The 20,511-nt window shown below is 43.8% G+C and overlaps 1 protein-coding gene across 1 annotated transcript in view; it reads right to left on the reverse strand.

Annotated features, from left to right (window-relative positions):
• The window catches only part of LOC132378832 (sorting nexin-27-like), a 157,365-nt gene that overhangs the window by 13,786 nt on the left and 123,068 nt on the right, over positions 1-20,511 (reverse strand). Inside the window, exons 4-5 of the mRNA XM_059946077.1 lie at positions 12,728-12,792; positions 1,436-1,540 (exon numbers count right to left, since the gene is read on the reverse strand). Of these exons, the coding sequence (XP_059802060.1) occupies positions 1,436-1,540; positions 12,728-12,792 (170 nt within the window). The remainder of the gene's footprint in view (positions 1-1,435; positions 1,541-12,727; positions 12,793-20,511) is intronic.

The following is a 20,511-nucleotide window of genomic DNA, read 5'->3' on the forward strand; positions in this document are numbered from 1 at the left end:
GCGTTGAGTTTGAAAGTGCTGAGAGGCAGCCGTAGTGGGTTGCTGCAGCGCATTCTGTAGGTGACACATGCTGCAGTCACGCTGTGCTGGTGCTGTAGGGAGTAATGTTCATCCAATAGACTAGCCACCATGTGTGATTCTGCTCCAGTTACTTTTGTTAATGATGACTTGGAACATTCAGTTACATTACTGCATGTCATGGATGGATGGCAATCCTTTGTTGGCAGAAGCAGTTCAATCCAGAAAAGAGAGAAGTGATATACTTTGGAAGATCAAACCTGACCATAGAGAACAAGGTTAATGGCGGGATTCTGAGCAGTGTGGAAGAACAGAGGGATCCTCGGGTCCACGTACATAGATCCCTCAAAATTGATGGGGTGGTTAAGAAGGTGAAATGTGTGTTGGCCTTCATTAGTTGAGGATTGTGTTCAAGCATGGCGAGGTAATGTTGCAGCTGTACATATATTGTGGGGCAAAGACCTGTTCCTGTGCTGTGCTATGTCCAGATGCTCTCTCTGCAAGTGGGAGATGACCCTTTACCAGGAGGATTTGACTTCCACACAGATTACAAAGGTTCGAGCAGTCTACGTGATGGCATAGTCTGCCTGCAACACAACAAAAATCCCTGCACACCAACATCACATCTGAGGATGATGACAAGATGACAATGTGCCTACGTTTTTTTTAAATTAACATTGCAGATGCCAGCCAACAAATGCAATAGACCTTGTCACATTAAAACATACAGTTTCTCTGCATTGAATGCCCAAGCCGAGTGAGAGTTTCAGTGGTGACTGCCTGCCACAGCAGGAGCCTGCAAGTGGCCTTTCACTGTGTGGATTGCTGTGGCAGGCGGGAAAGCCTCTCTGACTGGTGTGGTGTCCCTCTCTTTCAATGAACGTCCGTGATGGTATCTTCGTTCTCCACTTATGGATTGGACTATTGCATTTAGAGACTGTGGACTTTTTCCAGAATTACACTTCTTTTTAATATTCTGTGTTTTTTTTTAAATCACCTGTTCCTTTTCCGTTTTGTTGTGTGAGGGGAGAGGGTTTGGGGGTTGATGTTCTGTTAGTTTTTTGTGTGGGGGTGGGGTTGTTATTTGGGGTCAATGTTCCTGTCCTGTTTGTGGGGGGGCGGTGGGGATGGGATTGCTGAATGGGATGCTGTTTGATTTTGTATGGCGGGGGTGTTGATGTTTCTCTCCTGAATGACTTTCATGTTCTTTCTTTGCTTTGTGGCTATCTGGAGAAATACAAATTTCAGAGTTGTATATGGATGCATGCATTGATAATAATTAAAAGAACCTTTGTTTTCTTGGCTTGTTTATGCCCAAACTGCTTTGTCCAATGCCAGTGTAAAACCAGGAGGGAGATCTGTTGACAGCTGAGGTCCACTTCCTGATTATTGCCTGTGGCCTGAGCATTCAACTCACCCTGTAAACTTCATCTGCTGTGCTGTTTTTTTTGACAGTGACGGTGATGATGCTCCTGTCAGGCAATGCTATCCTCAGGTCCACATCAGACAGCCCGTTTGTGCTCTGAAAGAATATAATGATAGTTCAGCTTTTATAATAGTTACTGCTAAAGGCAGGCAGTCAGCAGAGTTTCCTGACCCAAGGAAATAGCGTGGGGACTTTCCGAGAAGGTCCAATCCATGCACTTAGACCTGAATCTCTCAGAGGTAGTTCTGGTATCAGGCTTTTGTCAGCTACATTGCCTGACTTGTCACCTGCAATGGAGCCACATAAAGCAGTGTGAACTCTTCAGGCTTCCCAGTTCTCAGGCTGAATACCTGGGCACTGAGCCTGTGCTGGTTGAATGTTGGCGAAATACAGCAGCCTTTTTAGAAGAAAATCAGCTGCTCAGATAAAGGCAGCATTTTATTTAGGCAAGTTAAATGCTGTTATTTTAGTTGCTAGTGCTTGTATGTTAATGTCTTTAAAATACTTTCTTTGCTCAATTTTAATTGTTACTGTTTTCAAATGTTTGCTAATGCCAAATGTCTCCACAAACATTCAGACTCAGGTTTGTTGCCTGAACTGAACCAATACCCTTACAGGTAAGGGTGATAGCTGACTGCTGAAACCATTCTGACTCCAGCTAACTGCTTGAGCTACACTGCACTACACCAGTCTATGGGGAGCCAGACTCGTTGCCCAGGATTGAAGTTCTGCCCCATTTCTTTGGCAGCAAACCAACAGCTCGCCACAGAAAATCCAAACATCAATCCCAGACACTGCTATTGGATTTTACTCTTCTTGGTCATGGCCAGAAACACCTGTCCTGATAGTTAAATATTTCACAGGTCAGCTAAGAAAACCACAGACACCATTTCAGGATACCCCCAAAGACCTTTCTCCACAACCAATTATAGACTCGAAAGGCAACAGCACCACATGAATAACAAACGACATCCCTTTTGAATCCATGCCCAGACTTCCAGCACATTGGCTGCCCTACCTCCATGCACATAATGATTCCTATTTTAACCCTGGATTGTATGATAAACCAAATATTAGCATCTCAAATAGTCCTGACATAACAAGTTGACTTTAATTCTTCCACTGCAAATTATATTTACATTTGGTTCCATCTGACACAAGTCAGATAATACAATGTCATGTCCAGTTAAGGCACGCCTAATAAAACAATGGATGAGGTCAGAGCCTGCAGAGATAGGGGAAAGTTGTCAGGACGGATTGCTAACTAGCTAAGAAAAAGGAGTGGAAGGACAATCATTTGGCTTAGAGTGGGAACTGGTCCCACACAAATCAGTGCAGGGATCGTTATTCTTTAAAGGCTCTATGAACAATTTAGATTTTGGACAGTTTCTAAATTAAAGATGACGCCAAGCAGCCAGGAGGGCTCCAATGCATTACAAGGTAATGTTCATAAAATATGCAAATGAATTCCAATAGACGAGCAATTACATTTTGTTTAAAAGAATGAGACTACACATTACATCGGGATTAAGGATCTACACAAAGCAGTGTTTCAGAAATAATAACCAAAATATGTTCTCCTTATGGGTTTCCTCCAGGTGCTCTGGTTTCCTCCCACAGTCCAAAGACGTACTGTTCGATAGGTTAATTGATCGTTTTAAATTGTCCCATGATCAGGCAAGGGTTAACTCAGGGGATTGCTGGGTGACGCAGGTTGAAGGCATCCCAATAAATAAATCATTACAAGTTTACATGTGATTCAAGAGTAAGCTCAGAACTAAAGTTTATTCTTGAGGGAGAGGACTGAAGTTATATCTTGGAAAGCTTGATCAGTCTACATCATGATCACCTCCAAAAGTTGGAGAACATTGGAGAAGGTGGAAAATCAAAGATTACAAGAACAAGTCCTATTGGGCAGAGGGCAAAGGCTCAAAATTGAGGGGCAACCTTTTAGGACAGAGGTAAGGAGGAATTTTTTTTGTAGCCAAAGAGTAGTGAATCTGTGGAATGCTCTGCCAGAGACTGTAGTGGAGGCCAAGTCCATGAGTATATTCTATAGTTGATAGGTTCCTGATTGGTCGGGGCATCAAGGGATATGGTAAGAGAGCAGGTCTATGGGGTTGAATCGGATCCGGGGATCAGCCATGATGAAATGGTGGAGCAGTCTCGATGGGCCGAATGGCCTAATTCTGCTCTTGAGTCTCTCTTTTCCCTTTGAAGGAGGAAGGGGTTCTATCGAAGACCATGACCTAGAGCTACACTCAAACTTCTGTTCTTTGCAGCGATGGAACTCATGCCTGGGGCTCACCAACTGGCTGTTTATCAATATCCCAAAGACACGGCCTAGAAGGTGAATGCGCCTTTGGGGCTCCGAGACTTTGCAGCCCTGGGAACCAGCTGATTCTATATTGGCACCACCGAATAAAGCATTGCAGGAGAAAATGGAATGTAGGGTTCTGTGCTCGGCAAACCACTCTCCCTTTCTGTTTCACTCATTTGTGGGGGAGAGTTGTGCAGAAAAAAAGTGACATGGCAGACTTTAACACAAAGTCATCGAGTGTTTCTTTTTGTCTTGTTAGTCTACCCTCTTGCTGTGACACCCTTCTGTCCTGTTATTGGTGAGAGAGAGCCTGTGTCATGTCAAATTGTTGGGTGAACGATTAGTTTTTGTTGTTCTGCAGATCATGGTCTTTCTTCAGGGCTTTGCTATTGCTTTCTAGGTGGGTGGAGTGTGCAGAGTTTTTTTGCTGAAATGGGGGGGATAAGGGACTTTGGGGTTCTAATGTTTTTACTGCACTCATTCTTTGGGGCACTATGTTTTTGTGGCTGAATTTCAGGTTGTATGTTCTCTGATATTAAATGGAACTATTAAACAATAACTATCATAGTTATCAGGTGATCTGGATCACTCAAAAAGATTTAAAAAAGGTTTTGAAAGCTGAGAGAAAATAAGGACAGGAATCAGCCACATGGCTCTTCAAGCTTGCTCTGTCAGTCAACATGATCACAGCAAATTGTAACTGACTATGGAAGCTTTGGCACTTGCCCTCACACTTAATAATTTCTCCTTTGGCTCCTCCCACTTCCTTCAAACAAAATGTGTAGCCATGGGCACTTGCATAGGTCCCAGCTATGTTTGCCTTTTTGTTGGCTACGTGGAATAGTCCATGTTCCAAGCTGGCACTGGTGTCCGTCCCCCACTTTTCCTACACTATGTCTATGACTGCATTGGTACAGCTTCCTGCACCCACGTGGAGCTTGTCGACTTCATCAACTTTGCCTCCAACTTCCACCCTGCCCTCAAATTTACCTGGTCCATTTCTGTCACCTCTCTTCCCTTTCTCGATCTCAGTGCCTCTATCTCTGGAGACAACTTATCTACCGATGTCTACTATAAACCCACCACTCTCCATCTCCTTTTCTTTCTCTCACCTTATCTCCTTGCCTGCCATTGTATCCCTCTTTTTTCTTTCTTCCATGGCCTTCTGTCCCCTCCTATTAGACTTCCCCTTCTTCAGCCCTGTATCTTTCACCAAACTTCATTCCTTCCCCTCCCAGTTTCACCTATCACCTTGAGTTTTTCTCTCTCCCGTCCCCTATATTTAAAGTCTACTCCTCATCTTTTTTTTTTGCTAAAACATTGACTTAACTTTTTTCATAGAACACAGAAATCTACAGCACATTACAGGCCCTTCAGCCCACAATATTTTACCGACCATGCAACCTACTCTAGAAACTGCCTAGAATTTCCCTACCACACTGCCTTCTATTTTTCTAAGCTCCATGTACCTATCTAAGAGACTCTTAAAAGACCCCACTCTATCCGCTTCCACCACCGCCGCTGGCAGTGCATCACTCTGTGTGGAGAAACTTACCCCTGATATCCCCTCGGTACCTATTTCCAAGCACCTTAACACTATGCCCCTTGTATTAGCCATTTCAGCCCTGGGAAAAAGCCTCTGGCTATCCTCACGATCAATATCCCTCATCATCTTATACACTTCTGTCAGGTCACCTCTTATCCTCGTTGCTCCAAGAAGAAAAGGCCAAGTTCACTCAGTCTATTCTCATAAATTAAGTCCTCCAATCCAGGCAACATCCTTGTAAATCTCCTCTGCACTCTCTCTATAGTACCACATCCTTCCTGTAGTGAGGCCACCAGAATTGAACACAGTACTCCAAAGGTCTTATATAGCTGTAACATTACCTCATGGCTTTTAAACTTAATCCCACGGTTAATGAAGGCCAACACACCATACGCTTTGTTAACCACACTGCCAACCTGCACAGCAGCTTTGAGTGTCCTACTGACACAGACCTCAAGATCTCTCAGATCCTCCACAGTGCCCAGAGTCTTACCATTGATGCTGCCTGGTCTGCTGAGTTCCTCCAGCATTTTGTATGTGTTGCTTGGATTTACAGCATCTGCAGATTCTCTCTTGATTAAGGAACTTCGTGACTGGTTATCAGATCTATCCATACTAATCCTTTGCACATACTTACAGATACTGATTGCAATGTCTCAATGGTAAACCCGACCATCTTCCTAAGACACTAATTAGTCAAATGACAAGTTTCCCTTGTTCACCTCCTTTTCTACCCTCTTGAGTTAGGGCATGGGCAGGGCTTAATGCTCTATCCTGCTCGGCTGGATCTGAATTGCCCATTCCTGGTTGGTTAGTTCAAATTGGCCTTGTTCTGATTGGTCAATTTTTTAGGTCAAACCCTCTTTAGGAGTGTGTGGTCCCAGACTGGAGTTATCTCTACACTTTTAGAACCTACTCTGAGGACCCCCACATTTTCCAACTCTAGCAGAACCTGACAGCAGAACCAAGTGGGATTGCTAAACACTGCCTATCATGCTTATGTAGGCCAAGGTTTGATGAGGTCAACATCCTTGGCAAGGAACAGAATGCCTGCAAGAGAAAGATTAGGGAATCACGAGAGATGGAGCATGTGGGGGACCTATATGTAGGTTCTAAGAGTGTAGATAGCTCCAATCTGGGACCACATGTTCCTAAAAAGAGGGCTTAGCCTAATAATAAAAAAAAACTGACCAGTCAGGACAAGACCAATTCGAACTAACCAATCAGGAAAAGGCAATTCAGATCTAGCCAATCACGATTAAGCATTAATCCCCGCCCATGCCCTATTCACTCCAGAGGGAATATAAAGAGGAGTCTCCAGGGAGACTTGTCATCTGACTACCTAGTGCCTGAGGAAGATGGTTGGGTTTTTTTTTAAAAACTCTTGAAATGTTCCAATCAGTATCTGTAAGTATGTGACTGTTAGCACCAAAGGATATTATGGATAGATCACAGCAAATCATCCAAACTCTGTCCCCTGCTGCTGCTTTATTGCCATTCCCCTAGATCTCATTCACTGATATATTTAAGGGTTGGCAATGTAAAGGCAAGTGGCAGGATGGGAATAGGGGTGTAGAAACCAATTCTAACGAACTAATTGCTGCTGATGGCAACCTAGCACGGGTTGTTATCCTCGTATGATGTGCAATACAATTAGAATGTTCCAAAAGTGGAAGAAATGTGTTCGATTTTTCATTAGCAACCAGCAAAACAAACAATCTTAAAGCAATACAATTAAGCGCAAATAAAGCAGTCAACAAATGCTATGACACCCAGCAGCTCCCAGAACCAAACTAAACTGCTTAGAACAAAGCAAAAGACATAACTGATTCCCTTTACTTACCACACCCCGCCCATGTGACCAGTTAGTATCATAAATGCACAACACAGAATACATTGCAGATAGAAAACAGATGCATGGCTCCTACAATGAGTAATGTTAATAGTTACAGGAATAGATGAGGAAGATCAAGTGAGCATAAATATCCAAACAGGATGCTTTTCATGCACACAAGGATTCCTTACACAGATCAATATACAGTAATCAATAATGTTGTACAGCTTGAGTTTTTAAACAATGTACAGTAGTGGTTAAAGTGCAGTTCAAGGATTCAACCTGAACTTGCACAATTTGACCTCACATGCTTTGCCTTATAAAAGCGCACAAACATTTCAAATCACATCTCAGCACTTTGTTCCACACGCCTTCTACCTCACAGATTTTATCTTGTGGCCCTATCAGCTTTCCTCATGTCATCCCAAGGCCATTCCCTTTCCTTTCGTCCTCTCCTCTGCCAATGGCCCCCAATTGTGTTCACTCTCCTTTTCCCACCAGGTTTAAGCCCCTCATTTCACTTGTTGGACCATTTCCTTCCCACATCAGTTCTCCCAATCCTGCCAATCCTGCCTACAGTTCTGACCAAATAGTTCACTGAAAAGCTCCTGTTTCTGAGATATACAAAACATTCCAAAACACTTCTCAGGGGCAGAAATGAGAGTCAGTGTCAAATCACGGCAAGTTATCAAACCACGGAGCCAGAATCTGGATGGGAAGCGTTACAAAGGAGGAGAGAAAGAGCTGGAGGGCTTTCAGAGCCTACTGTGATATTCAACTGAAGCCACAGCAACAAGAATAGGATAGTAAAATTCGGAGATACACAAAGGTAACACTCACAAAATTATGGAGGACTCAGGTCAGGCAGCATCAATGGAGAGGACCTGATAAAGGGCATCAGCTGGGAATGTGAACTGTTTATTCCTCTCCATGGATGCTACCTGACCAGCTGAGATTTTCCAAAATTTTGTAAGTGTTACTCTGGATCTGCAGAATCTCTTTTGTTTAAGAGATAGACAAAAGATGTGAAGTGAATTATAAAAAGGTCCTGTTCAGTTATAGGCTGAAGATAATGATGATGATCAGAGATATGAACACAATGGTCATTAATGTAAAACTGAAGCATTCCCAGTCAGGAGTAGATTAGTGAGTACAGAAATGATTAGCTCTGCATAAATAGGCTACGTGTTTTTGGATATATCTAGAGTAGGAATGCAAAGGAATGGTCAGAAAAAATGCTTACTTTAGTCAACGTACAAGCTCTATGCTGTGGTTGACAAATGCTGGTTGTTACTTTTAAGTCCAAAGTTTCATGTGTAGAAAATCCTGTAGGCTATTTATAGCCAGGACTGGATCTACAGGAACTATACCTATCTGTCAGACATCCCTGTACTTGGAGTACAGATCATACGGTGAACAGGAACTGGTGTTAGGTGAAGATATTGCTGAGAATATGTAATTGAGGTGCAAATGATTCTCATCATCTTCCTCTCCAGTTACCACCTGCACAGATTTGTAACTTTCTCCAGTCCCAATACCAAAAACTCTATAAGGGTTCTTCAATCAGCTACCCAATAACAACCCAGTACAGCCCAGGGCAGAAAAATACCAAACCAAAAATATCTTCAGGACTGTACATTTGGCATAAGTCAATCTCCCCAGCCTTTGACACTCTGAAACCTGGTGTACATTGTGATTCCGGTTGTGCATACTAATTAAAACCAACATTTAGTAACACTTTGAGAGTCATCTGCCAATCCTGGCAGATGGGAGGCGGCAGATACTCCATCCCTCAGGGGCCAGCAGCAGCAACAACGTGTGTAGCATCCAAGGCAACAATCTATGGAAATTTTGATAGTGTGTTAATAGTTGGTTAATTTATGAGGCTCACTGATCACTACCTTGGTTCCTACTAGGGTTTGGGTTCATATTCCACTTCATATTTCATGGAAGATAATGAACTGTAGGCTCTGCCTGCCCCTTAAGTGGGCAAAGAGTTACAAAGCACAAAGATGAGTTTCTCAGTCAAAAGTATTCATTTGATCACTCCAATATTATTCTTTACAAGTATTAGTTGTATGATGTTTTGGAGCATTTGGGAGTTCATGACAATCATAACGCAAGTCTCTTTTTAAAATGCAGTGGATTCCGGTTAATTGGGGCAGTCACTTATTTGGGACACTATGCCACTTAATTTGGATAGGACACTGTTGCCACACAGTTTCTAAGCACCAGTCACATTTGCTTGTGTGGCTTTAAGACACTACACCATGTTAGAGCGAACAGTTTTTGAAAGGCACCTTTTGCCTGAGTTTGTGTTCAAAATCAGTGATTTTTGTTACTGATAGTTGGCAAGAAATATGCAGTAAGACAATTCAGAACCGTTTTGCTCACTGCAGTTTGAAGCATTCGGACTTGGAGTTGCCAGAACAGCCAGGAGTGAAAATGAAACAATTTCACTACTTCAACAAGTTAGAAACTATGAAGGTATCAACAATCATCTTGAATGTTACCTTTGGTCCCCACTGGACACTCAGATCTCACCTGTGGCTCCAAAGCCTGGTGTAATGTTTCAGGAGGTGTGCTAAACCGGGTGACGGTAGCTGGCTGGTCTCATACCCTGTTGAGATGGGGACCTGTCTATCCTAGCATGCAAAGTCAGCTCTGGCAGACAGAGATCTGCAGGAAGGCGGTTCTACAGCGCTCTGTGGAGAATGAAGGGCATGACAAGACACTGAAGTCAAGGTCATCCACTACAATGAGGGAAGACCCCAGTTGTAACGTCTATTCATACCAATAGTCCTGAACTTCCAAGGTTGAGAGAGTGGAACTGCCCCAATGCAACAGCTTTTCTATTTTAAAAACTCTTCTGTACAGGATTCCTGTCGTCGATGGGCAACCACCAGTAGTATTAGAGCTGTTCTAATTTGTTCTCTATTTAATTTCAATGCACAATTCGTTACTCAGTTAAATGGTAGTTTGACTATTCTATACCTCATCAACTATTTTGCTAGTTGCAAGATGCAAGATGACAGCGTGAATGCAGCACGCAGCAGCCACTCCAGGAATGAATATCTGTTATCTGTAAGTAAGGGCCGTGTACAATTCTGATTTGATGGAGACAGACGTGTGAAGCACGGAGGAACATCTGGTGAAACTTTTGAAATGCCTGTTTCGCTGCCACTGCTACTGTGCAATCAGAAAAATCTCCGGGAGGAAGGCACCGAATCCTTGGCTTTGCCTGTTGCTTGGCAGCCGGTGCCGGGGTCGAAGCGCTCAGCAGAGATGGTGCTTGCTGTCGGAGGCTCAAAGTTTTCGGACGGATTCGGAGTTGGCTGTGGTCGGAGCTCCCAAAGTACTGTATCGGCAAGCTGTGGCGCTGGAGGTTCATGGCAGGAAGAGTTTTTCTTCCTTCTACCATCTGCGTGAGATGATGGGCTGTCGGGACTTTGAGACTCTCTTTTAGACCATGCCATGGACTGCTCTTTATCAGATTACGGTATTGTTTTGCACTGTTGAAACTATGTGTTATAATTATGTGGTCTTTGTCAGTTAGTCTTCTATCAATTATGGTTTTGTCTGCACTGTTGAAACTATATGTTAACTATAACTATAAGTAATCTATGTGGTTTTGTGTAGGTCTTGTAGCTTTAGGTTTGTCTGATGGGTTTGTAGTTCCTTTCTGGGGAACATGCTAAGACGGTAACGTGATATCGATAAGCAGCAGCCTCTCCGGACTCTGGATTGGGGATTACCAAACATTACGTGGTTTTTCTTGTGTGGTCTGTTTTGTGCTTTTTCGTGATATCATTCCAGAGAACGTTGTCTCATTTTTTAACTGCATTGTACTTGTGGTTTATAAATGACAATAAACTGAATCTGAATCTGGGGTATTTCCATGAAACACAATGTGTCCCAATTAACCAGAATCCACTGCATCCCAGTATCACCAAATGTATAATAACCTCAATTTAAGAAAAGCAGTTCTGAATATACCAGAACATCTAAAATAATCACCAAATGCTGGATAGCTCCAAGTCCTTCTACAAATTAATCTAACACCAAATCAAATGGACACAAGAGAGGAACACAGCATGGATGACATATGGGCACTGTTGATTATGTTCAGCTACTAATAAAAAAATAAGTAGCAAGTATTGAGAAAAGCTGCCCATACTCATGAGGGCATTCAGACACAGGGTAGTAAATTCACAGAAACTCTTTCTGCATTTTTGGACAGAAATTTGGACTTGTTTATGCACTTTACTATTAGGACTCCAGCTGGAATATTGTAGCATTTTCTGCATACCTTTTTTATTTAAGGATGTCAAGCCCCTGAGAAAAAGTGCAGATTAAAGGGCATCAATTATTTGCAGAGCTGGGACTCTTCTCATTGCATAAGAAATTAAGAGGAAATTTAGTGGAGGCGTTCAGAATCATAAAGAAGTTTAGTAATTAAGGATAACTTATTTTCTTTGGCAGGAAGGCAAGCAGAGGCCAGTTTCAACACAATTTTCTTAATGAATCGAGGTAAGATGAGGGGATATTTACAAATTCAGAAAAGCAGCCTGCACGGCAAGAAAGTAATATGAAAGCAGATTGAAAGCAACATTCAAAATAGCATGAGGTAAATAGGACAATTTGCAATCTTCTGAGTTTATAAAAACAGTGGCCTAATTCACCAACACACACAAAATGCTGGAGGAACTCAGCAGGCCAGGCAGCATCTATGGAAAAGCATACAGTCGACGTTTCAGGCCAAGACCCTTCGGCAGAATGAAGGGTCTCGGCCTGAAATGTTGACTGTACTTTTTCCCCATAGATGCTGCCTGGCTCGTTGAGTTCCTCCAGCGTTTTGTGTGTGATGCTTAGATTTCCAGAATCTGTAGATGTTCCCTTATTTGTAGTCTAATTCACTGGCATTTTCAAAGAACTAGACACAACTACAAAGGCCTGAACAGCCTCCTCCTGTGCTGCATCATTCTACAATCTTCTGAATAAGGGTCGCATTTCACAGCAGTTACGGTACATCACTGGCACAGCAGAATACTGTAGTGTTCATTCTACATCAAATGCTAAAGCACTTGATGCCAGTGCTGAATAGAAGCAGCAATACAGTTCCATTCACCATTCCTTGACAAAAACACATAAAGTGCATTAAACTGCTTCGACTTTCAGTTGCATCCTTAAATGTAGAAAAAAAACCTTCAGATTTATATTTAGCAACAGTTATTGGCACATATGATTTTCAAAAATACTGATAACTACAAACATTGTGAACTTAATTGAGCTGCTTGAAAAGATCAAAAGATTATAGGGTTAGAAAAAAGTCACTGCTCGTGAGAAACTGCAGAAGGACAATCATGTTTAGGCTGGAAATCAACTTAAGTTATCAAAACAAAAGGATATTGAATAAGGGACTAAGGTGGATAAGTAGAGTTGAAATAGAGGACAACCATGAATTTAATGAAAGGCAGAAAAGGTTCAAAGGGCTGAAGGGATGATTCTGTTCCTTCAATAACTACTGATCAAAGAATTCTAGAAAAAGCTATCCTACACTTCAAACTCTATCCACAGGCTTACCTCACTGGAATCAGCCAGGAACTCTTGCATCACGTCGCTCTCCCCAAGAACACTGACTGAGCATACTGCAAAAGACAAACATAAAACAGATCATTACAACTATAGCGCACTTAGTCCTGTTCATGGGAAGCACTATTGGGATTTGAGTTCAAATTTAATCCCACATCAACACACACACCTTTAACTGTCTTTGGACAATAAGCCTGGGTCCGGACACAAGCTCCATGTAATTCATAAGTACTTTCTTATATGCTTCTTTGATTATTCAGTTTCACATCCAGCAGCTCCACTGAATCTTGGTGTGCAACATGCTGGAAATTTACACCTGGCCCCCATGTTGAAGTACTTGCACCAGGCTTTAGTGAAGGAGAAAGGACCACTCTAACAACATCATTAAACACGAGAAATTCTGTAGATATTGGAAATCCAAAGCAACACACACAAAATGCTGGAGCAACTCAGCAAGTCAGGCAGCAACTATAGAAAGGAATAAACAGTTGACGTTTCGAGCTGAAATGCTTCTTCAGGACTGGAAAAGAAGGAGAAAGATGACAGAATATAAAGGTGAGGGGAGGGGAAGAGGGATAGCTAGAAGGTGAAAGATGAAGTCAGATGGGTGGGAAAGGTAAAGGGCAGGGAGGAAAGAATCTCATAGGAGAGTGGACCTTAAAAAAAAGGAAAGGAAGGTGGGTACCAAGGGAAAGCGATAGGCAGGTGAGAAGAGGTACGAGGCAAGAGTGGGTAACAGAAGGGGGAAGGGGGAGGGAATTTCCTTTTTTTTAAAACCAGAAGGAGAAATCGATATACATGCCATCAGGTTGGAGGCTACCCATATGGAATATAAAGAGTTACTCCTCCACCAAGGGTGGGTTCATCAAGATGTAAGAGGAAGCCATGGACCGACATGTCGGAACGGGAATCGGGATTAAAATGTTAAGCCACAGTGAAATTAAGTTTTTAGCGGATGAAACAGAGGTGCTCAATGAAGCGGTTCCCCAATTTACAAAGGGTCTCACCAAAGTAGAAGGGGCTGCATCAGGAGCATCCTGACAAAACAGACGACCCCAGTAGACCAACTAGTTATTGATAATTGCTTTATTATTGTCATATGCGGTCTACATTCCCCCCCAGGCGGACGTGGAGTGTGCTGTAAATACTCAGTATGCCAACATCAGTGAACTTGAGACCAGGTATCCGGAGGCTTTGCGCATTAGAGCCGGGGACTTTAACCAGGCCAACCTCAGAAAAGCGCCGCCAAGGTTATACCAACATGTCTCCTGCTCCGCTAGAGGCCCGAATATACTTGACCACTGCTACACAGCAGTCAAGGATGCCTACTGTTCCATCCAACAACCTCACTTCGGAAAATCGGACCATCAGGCCATACTCCTCCCGGGTTACAAACAGAAACTGAAGCGGGAGGACACGGTGTCAAAAGTGGTGTCGCGTTGGACAGAGGAAACGGATGAGGTCCTCCGTGACTGCTTTGAATCGGTGGACTGGTTAGTATTCAAGGACTCAGCAGCTAACCTCGATGAGTATGCCTCAGCTGTCATGGACTTTATCTGGAAATGCACAGGACTGTGTGTCTCACAAGACGATCCGGATATTCCGTAACCGGAAACCTTGGATGAATTATGAGGTCCAGTCCCTTTTGAAGGCTAGAGCTGCGGCTTTTAGGTCCGGGGATACCAGTCACTACATGGAATCCAGGCGTGAACTCCGGAAAGCCATTAAGGGCGCCAAGAGGCAATATCGAGCCAAGTTGGAAGCCCAGGCTAACCAGAGGGTTGCCGGTAGACTATGACAGGGTCTAAATGAGATCACTGGGCGCAAAGAAAAGGCTGGGAATATCAATAACTGTAGCGCTTCTCTTCCTGACGGAATTAACGTACTCTACGCAAGATTTGAACAGAAGAGGAGCATCCCGCCCCCTCTGGATGAACTGGACCTGGTGGCATCAAGATTCATCGTCACCGAGGAAGACATTAGAAGAGCCTTCCTGAAGATAAATCCAAGGAAGGCGACGGGCCCAGATGGCGTCCCGGGACGGGTTCTCCAGGCCTATGCAAGCAAGCAAGCTGGAGTGTTTGCTGACATCTTCAACTGCTCCCTGCTTCAATCTAAGATCCTCTCGTGTTTTAAGAAGGCAACGATAATCCCGGTGCCGCTACCGATCAACCTCGATGCTTTGCAATTCGCCTACCAGAGCAACAGGTCAACGGCAGATGCCATCTCTCTGGCACTACATTCCTCCTTAGAGCACCTGGAGAATAAAGATGCATATGTAAGGCTCCTTTTCATTGACTACAGCTCTGCCTTTAGTACCATCATTCCAAATAAACTGATTCCTAAGCTCCGGAACCTAGGTCTTAGCACTTAGATCTGCAGCTGGATCTTCAGCTTCCTCACAGACAGGACCCAGGCTGTAAAGATAGGAGACAAGCTCTCCTCTACAATCACTCTGAGCACCGGTGCCCCACAAGGCTGTGTACTCAGCCCCCTGCTGTACTCACTGCACACCCAAGACTGTGTAGCCAAGTTTCTATCGGACTCAATATATAAGTTTGCTGATGACACCACAATTGTAGGCCGCATCTTGGGTAATGATGAGTCTGAGTACAGAGAGGAAATTAAGAACCTGGTGGCATGGTGTGAAGACAATAACCTATCCCTCAACGTCAGCAAGACGAAGGAATTGGTTGTTGACTTCAGAATGAGTAGTGGACCGCACAACCCCATCTACATCGGTGGTGCGCAGGTGGAACAGGTCAAAAGCTTGAAGTTCTTTGGGGTGAATATCACAAATGACCTGACTTGGTCTAACCAAGCAGAGTCCACTGCCAAGAAGGCCCACCAGCGCCTTTACTTCCTGAGAAAGCTGAAGAAATTTGGCCTGTCCCCTAAAACCCTCACTAATTTTTATAGGTGCACTGTAGAAAGCATTCTTCTAGGGTGCATCACAACCTGAAATGGAAGTTGTCCTGTCCAAAACCAGAAGAAGCTGCAGAAGAGATACAGAGCTGAAGAAGGGAAAGGATCATGGGACAGGAGGCCTAGGGAGAAAGAAGGGGGAGGGGAGCACCAGAGGGAGATGGAAAACAGGCAGAGTGATGGGCAGAGAGAGAGAAAAAAAAGGAGGGGGGGGAAAAAAACTAAATATATCAGGGAGATTTTCTTTCTCCCTAGGCCTCCCATCCCATGATCCTATCCCTTCTCCAGCTCTGTATCTCTTTTGCCAATCACCTTTCCAGCTCTTAGCTTCACCTCACCCCCTCCAGTCTTTTTCTATCATTTCGCATTTCCCCCTCCCCTCCTACTTTAAAACCTCTTACTACCTTTCCTTTCAGTTAGTCCTGACGAAGGGTCTCGGCCCAAAACGTCAACAGTGCTTCTCCCAATAGATGCTACCTGGCCTGCTGCATTCCACCAGCATTTTGTGTGTGTTGCTTGAATTTCTAGCATCTGCAGATTTCCTCATGTTTACTTTGTATTCCATCTGGGTCTGGGTACCAATTTGAAGGCATGAATATAGATTTCTCTTTCTGGTAAACAAATTCCAAACCCTCCCCCACCTTCCTCTATGCCCCACCCTGATCTTCTACCTTCTTCTCACCTGCCCATTATTTTCCCCTGCATCCTTTTCTCCTTCCCTTTCTCCTATGGTCCACTTTCCTCTCCTATTAGATTCTTTCTTCTCCAGGCCTTGCCCTTTTCCACCACCTGGCTTCATCTATCACCTTCCATCTATCCTCTTTTCCTTCCCCCTACCTTTTTATTCTGGCATCTTCCCCTTTCCTTCTCAGTCCCGAGGAAGCATTTCGGCCCAAAACATCGATAGTTTATTCTTTTCCATGCATGCTGCCTGACCTGCTGAGTTCCTCAGCATTTGTGTGTGTTGCTGCAGAATACAGTATTAGTTACAGAGAAAGGTCAGTGCAGGTAGACAAAGTGTAAAGGCCATGACAAAGTGGATTGAGAGATCATGTGATAATCTTTATCATAAATAAAAGAGTGGTAGTGGCGGAATAGAAGCTACCCTGGAGCCGATTATACAAATTGTCGAGCTTTCCAATGAGGAAGGGAAGGAGAAATAATAAACCAGGTGGGAAAGGTCCTGGATTACGTAAACTGCCTTCCTGAGTCAGCAGAGGGGATACATTGGGCTGTATTCATATCTCTGCACTGAGGACCTAGCACACATTTTATGACATATTTAAAGACATAACAGATTACGTCTTTCATGTCCTCAGTAAGATAACATTTTTCAAACTGCATGCCAACTAAATCACTTTAGCAATCCTCATGAGCACATCAGATTAATATTGCAAGATTTGGAGAATTTTTATACTATGCTGCAAGATTAAGTTCATCAGTGCCACATAACTGTAGTGTTTAGCACCATTAATGAGAGCAGACAAGCAAAAGGCCTCTGGAACCTAGGGTAATGATCCATTCCCACCACTCTAAACCAGGCAAGAACACAATATAGTCCCCAAGAGAAGAATCATCAGGTTATCCCATTGAACTAATGCATTAGAGTCAGGGTTAGAACAGGAAATAACTAAGATTGTTAATGTGGTTTTGCATCAGTTAGGCACTAAATTACATTAAAATTTGAGTTACACCAACGTGCATCATCCTAATACTACAATGCACAATGGGACTCAAAGGGACCTTGTTCTATAAATCGTATGGAATAGGAACTGAAAGAATCACAAGTGGGGCAGACTAACAGCCTAACTAAATCCACTTCCAATTTGATCATGTTTTTTATCTCCCAGTATAGTACCTGACCCTGTTCTGAGGATACTAAAATACTTTTGTTGTCAGTCCCATCTGGCAGAATGTTACAAATTCACTATCTGAGTAACAGAACTGAGTTTTAACATGAGCTTGCACTAATTTTATTTGGCAACTCTATATTCTACTTCCAGACTATTGCACATTTTATACAGTTTGTAGAGGATTCCCATTAACTATGTTCTTTCTTTATTGACCTGTAAGGCATTCAGTCTTCTCTTCACATTGAAATTGTTCCCCTGCCTTTGTCTGTGTGCATTCTTTCTGGTGCAACACTCTGATTTATTAGACTTGGGGAACAGGTATTAAGCAAAATTTGTTCACAGTTCATTGAAAATACTGCAATCACCTTACCCCAAAGGATCCATTAAGACTCCACTGTGCTTCTACTCTCCCTGGCGTAACTCTTTGCACATTTATAAACTTTACAATACACTGATTTAATCTAAATTCTGATTCTGTTACATGTTCTGCTTGCAACATTTGATTATTTCTAGTTTAGTTGAAATCCAGACAAAGTACATCCTGGAGAGTACTACAATTTACATAGTGCATTTTTGAAGGAAATCAAAATGATCAGATGATCAACATCCTTTGCTTCCAATTTCATGCTGGAACCAGAGAGATTCAATTCGAACAGCACATACCCTTCACTATAATGAGTTGCAATACTAAACTAAACCCAATTTAGGACAAATATTCAGCAGCTGAAGGAGCACTCAGCTGATTTCGAGCATTGTTTTAATTTTGCTATTTGGGGCTTGGTATCTGGCTCATTGAATACTGACTTCCACATCCCCTTCCCACTCACTGTAGCCTGAGTTGCCCTGCTCCCTTTAAAGTCATTAGGTTCACTGGAACACCAGTGGATGTTAAATTAAAATATTTGAGTAGTAACATCCGATAGTGCAGAAACTTGGCCAACACCAAAATCTTGAGTTTCACTGTATCAATACCTTTCTCATCCCTAGGAGAATCACTTTGTAGGGAATTGGAGTGAACTCTGATTAACTGGGACACATTGGGGCCATTATATTTTGGCCCAATTAGCTGAAGGTTCATGGAAGTAGTTAAAGGGTATATATAAAAAAAAGAAACTACAATTTAACTGAATAACAAATTATGTAATTAAATGAAATACAGGGTGACCCCAAGTTATGAACGTCTGATCTACAAACAACTCATACTTACGAACAGACTGCCATAAAGCCTATTATATTAAAAATTCATCAGCTCGAGGTCTGCCATTTTAAGTCAGATCATGTTGCCGTTAACACTGTGTTGAGTGTGTAATTTTATATTTGGCTAAATTTTTCTTAGCAAGATTCACTCTGACCCCCCCCCCCCTTTTCCAGTCAGTATCACCCCCACTTGTCCCATTTAACCTGTCTCAGTGCAGGTGGACTTTAGGACCCGGGGGAGCTCAGGACACGCCACCTGCGGCTGCTGCTGAATCCACAGTGTTTATGTTCCGTTGACAGAAAACAATCATGATTGAAAATAAAGTAGAAATAATAAAACGATCATAAAGAGGTGAAATGCCATCGGTCATTGTTAAAGTGTTGGGCTACTGATGCACCACCAATAACTCACTCTGAGACGTAAAGGCGAGATATCGGCTTTTATTGATTGGAAGAAGGAACAAGCAGTGAGTGACCACCGTACTACATCCTGGAGACTGAGAGGCCGGGCTCAGGCCTTGATCGCCTTTATACAGGGGTCTGTGGGAGGAGCCACAGGAGCAGTCAGCAGGGGGCGTGTCCAGACAGGTATATGTAGTTCACCACATTCACCACCCCCCCCTTTGTTTTAAAAAGAGTCCCCATGAGGCGAAGTTTCTTACAGGTTAAGTCTATCAGGTGGCCGAATCTGTTGCAGCGATCTATGTAGCACCGGCTGTGATTGCACAGATGCCGGTGGTGGTGATTGCACAGGAGCTGGTGGTGATTGCACCGGAGACTGAGGTTGTGCTGGTTCCGGCCTAACTGGAGGTGTCAGCCCACTAGGCGTCATTGATCCCTCACGCATGTGCGAAGCGCCTGGTATATGAGTGTCGTGAGGATTCTGTGTAGGGCCTGGTGTGCGTGGTGTCACCTCGGGTACAGGATTCATAGTTACCGGGGAGTGTTCGGAGTAGTGGTCTGCTGCTCCTGCGGGCGCCAGGTCGCGGACGGAGACCGTGTCCTCCCGCCCATCAGGTAAGAACACGAAGGCATACTGGGGGTTCGCATGTAGAAGGTGAACCCTCTCGACCAACGGGGAGTATTTATTACTCCTCATATGTCTTTGGAGCAGCACTGGCCCCGGGGACGTCAGCCAAACTGGTAGGGTGGTCCCAGTGGCAGACTTCCTGGGAGAAGAGAATAGGCGTTCATGAGGGGTGGCTTTGGTGGATGTACATAACAGGGAGCGGATAGAGTGGAGTGCCTCAGGGAGGACCTCCTGCCACCGAGAGACCGACAACCCTTTTGACTTAAGGGCTAAAAGTGTGGCCTTCCACACTGTGGCATACTTCCTCTCCCCCTGTCCATTTCCCCGGGGATTATAACTCGTGGTCCGACTAGTAGCAATGCCCCTAGCTAGCAGGTACCGGCGCAGCTCATCACTCATAAAGGAGGACCCTCTATCACTGTGGATATAGCTGGGATATCCGAACAGAGTGAAGAGCTGGCGCAGGGCTCTTATGACAGAATTGGTAGTGGTGTCGGGGCAGGGAATGGCAAAGGGGAACCGCGAGTACTCGTCGATAACATTTAGAAAATAGACATTGCAGTCGGTGGAGGGAAGGGGGCACTTAAAGTTAACACTCAGTCGCTCAAAGGGCAGGTGGCCTTGACAAGTTGCGCCGTTTCAGGACAGTAGAAGTGCAGTTTGCACTCAGCGCAGATTTGGCAGTCCCTGGTCATCTTCCTGATGTCCTCCAGGGAGTACGGAAGGTTCCGGGCTTTCACGAAATGGTAAAATCGGGTGACCCTCGGATG

The sequence above is a fragment of the Hypanus sabinus genome, chromosome 21 (assembly GCF_030144855.1).
Source record: "Hypanus sabinus isolate sHypSab1 chromosome 21, sHypSab1.hap1, whole genome shotgun sequence".
NCBI classification, from domain to species: domain Eukaryota; kingdom Metazoa; phylum Chordata; class Chondrichthyes; order Myliobatiformes; family Dasyatidae; genus Hypanus; species Hypanus sabinus.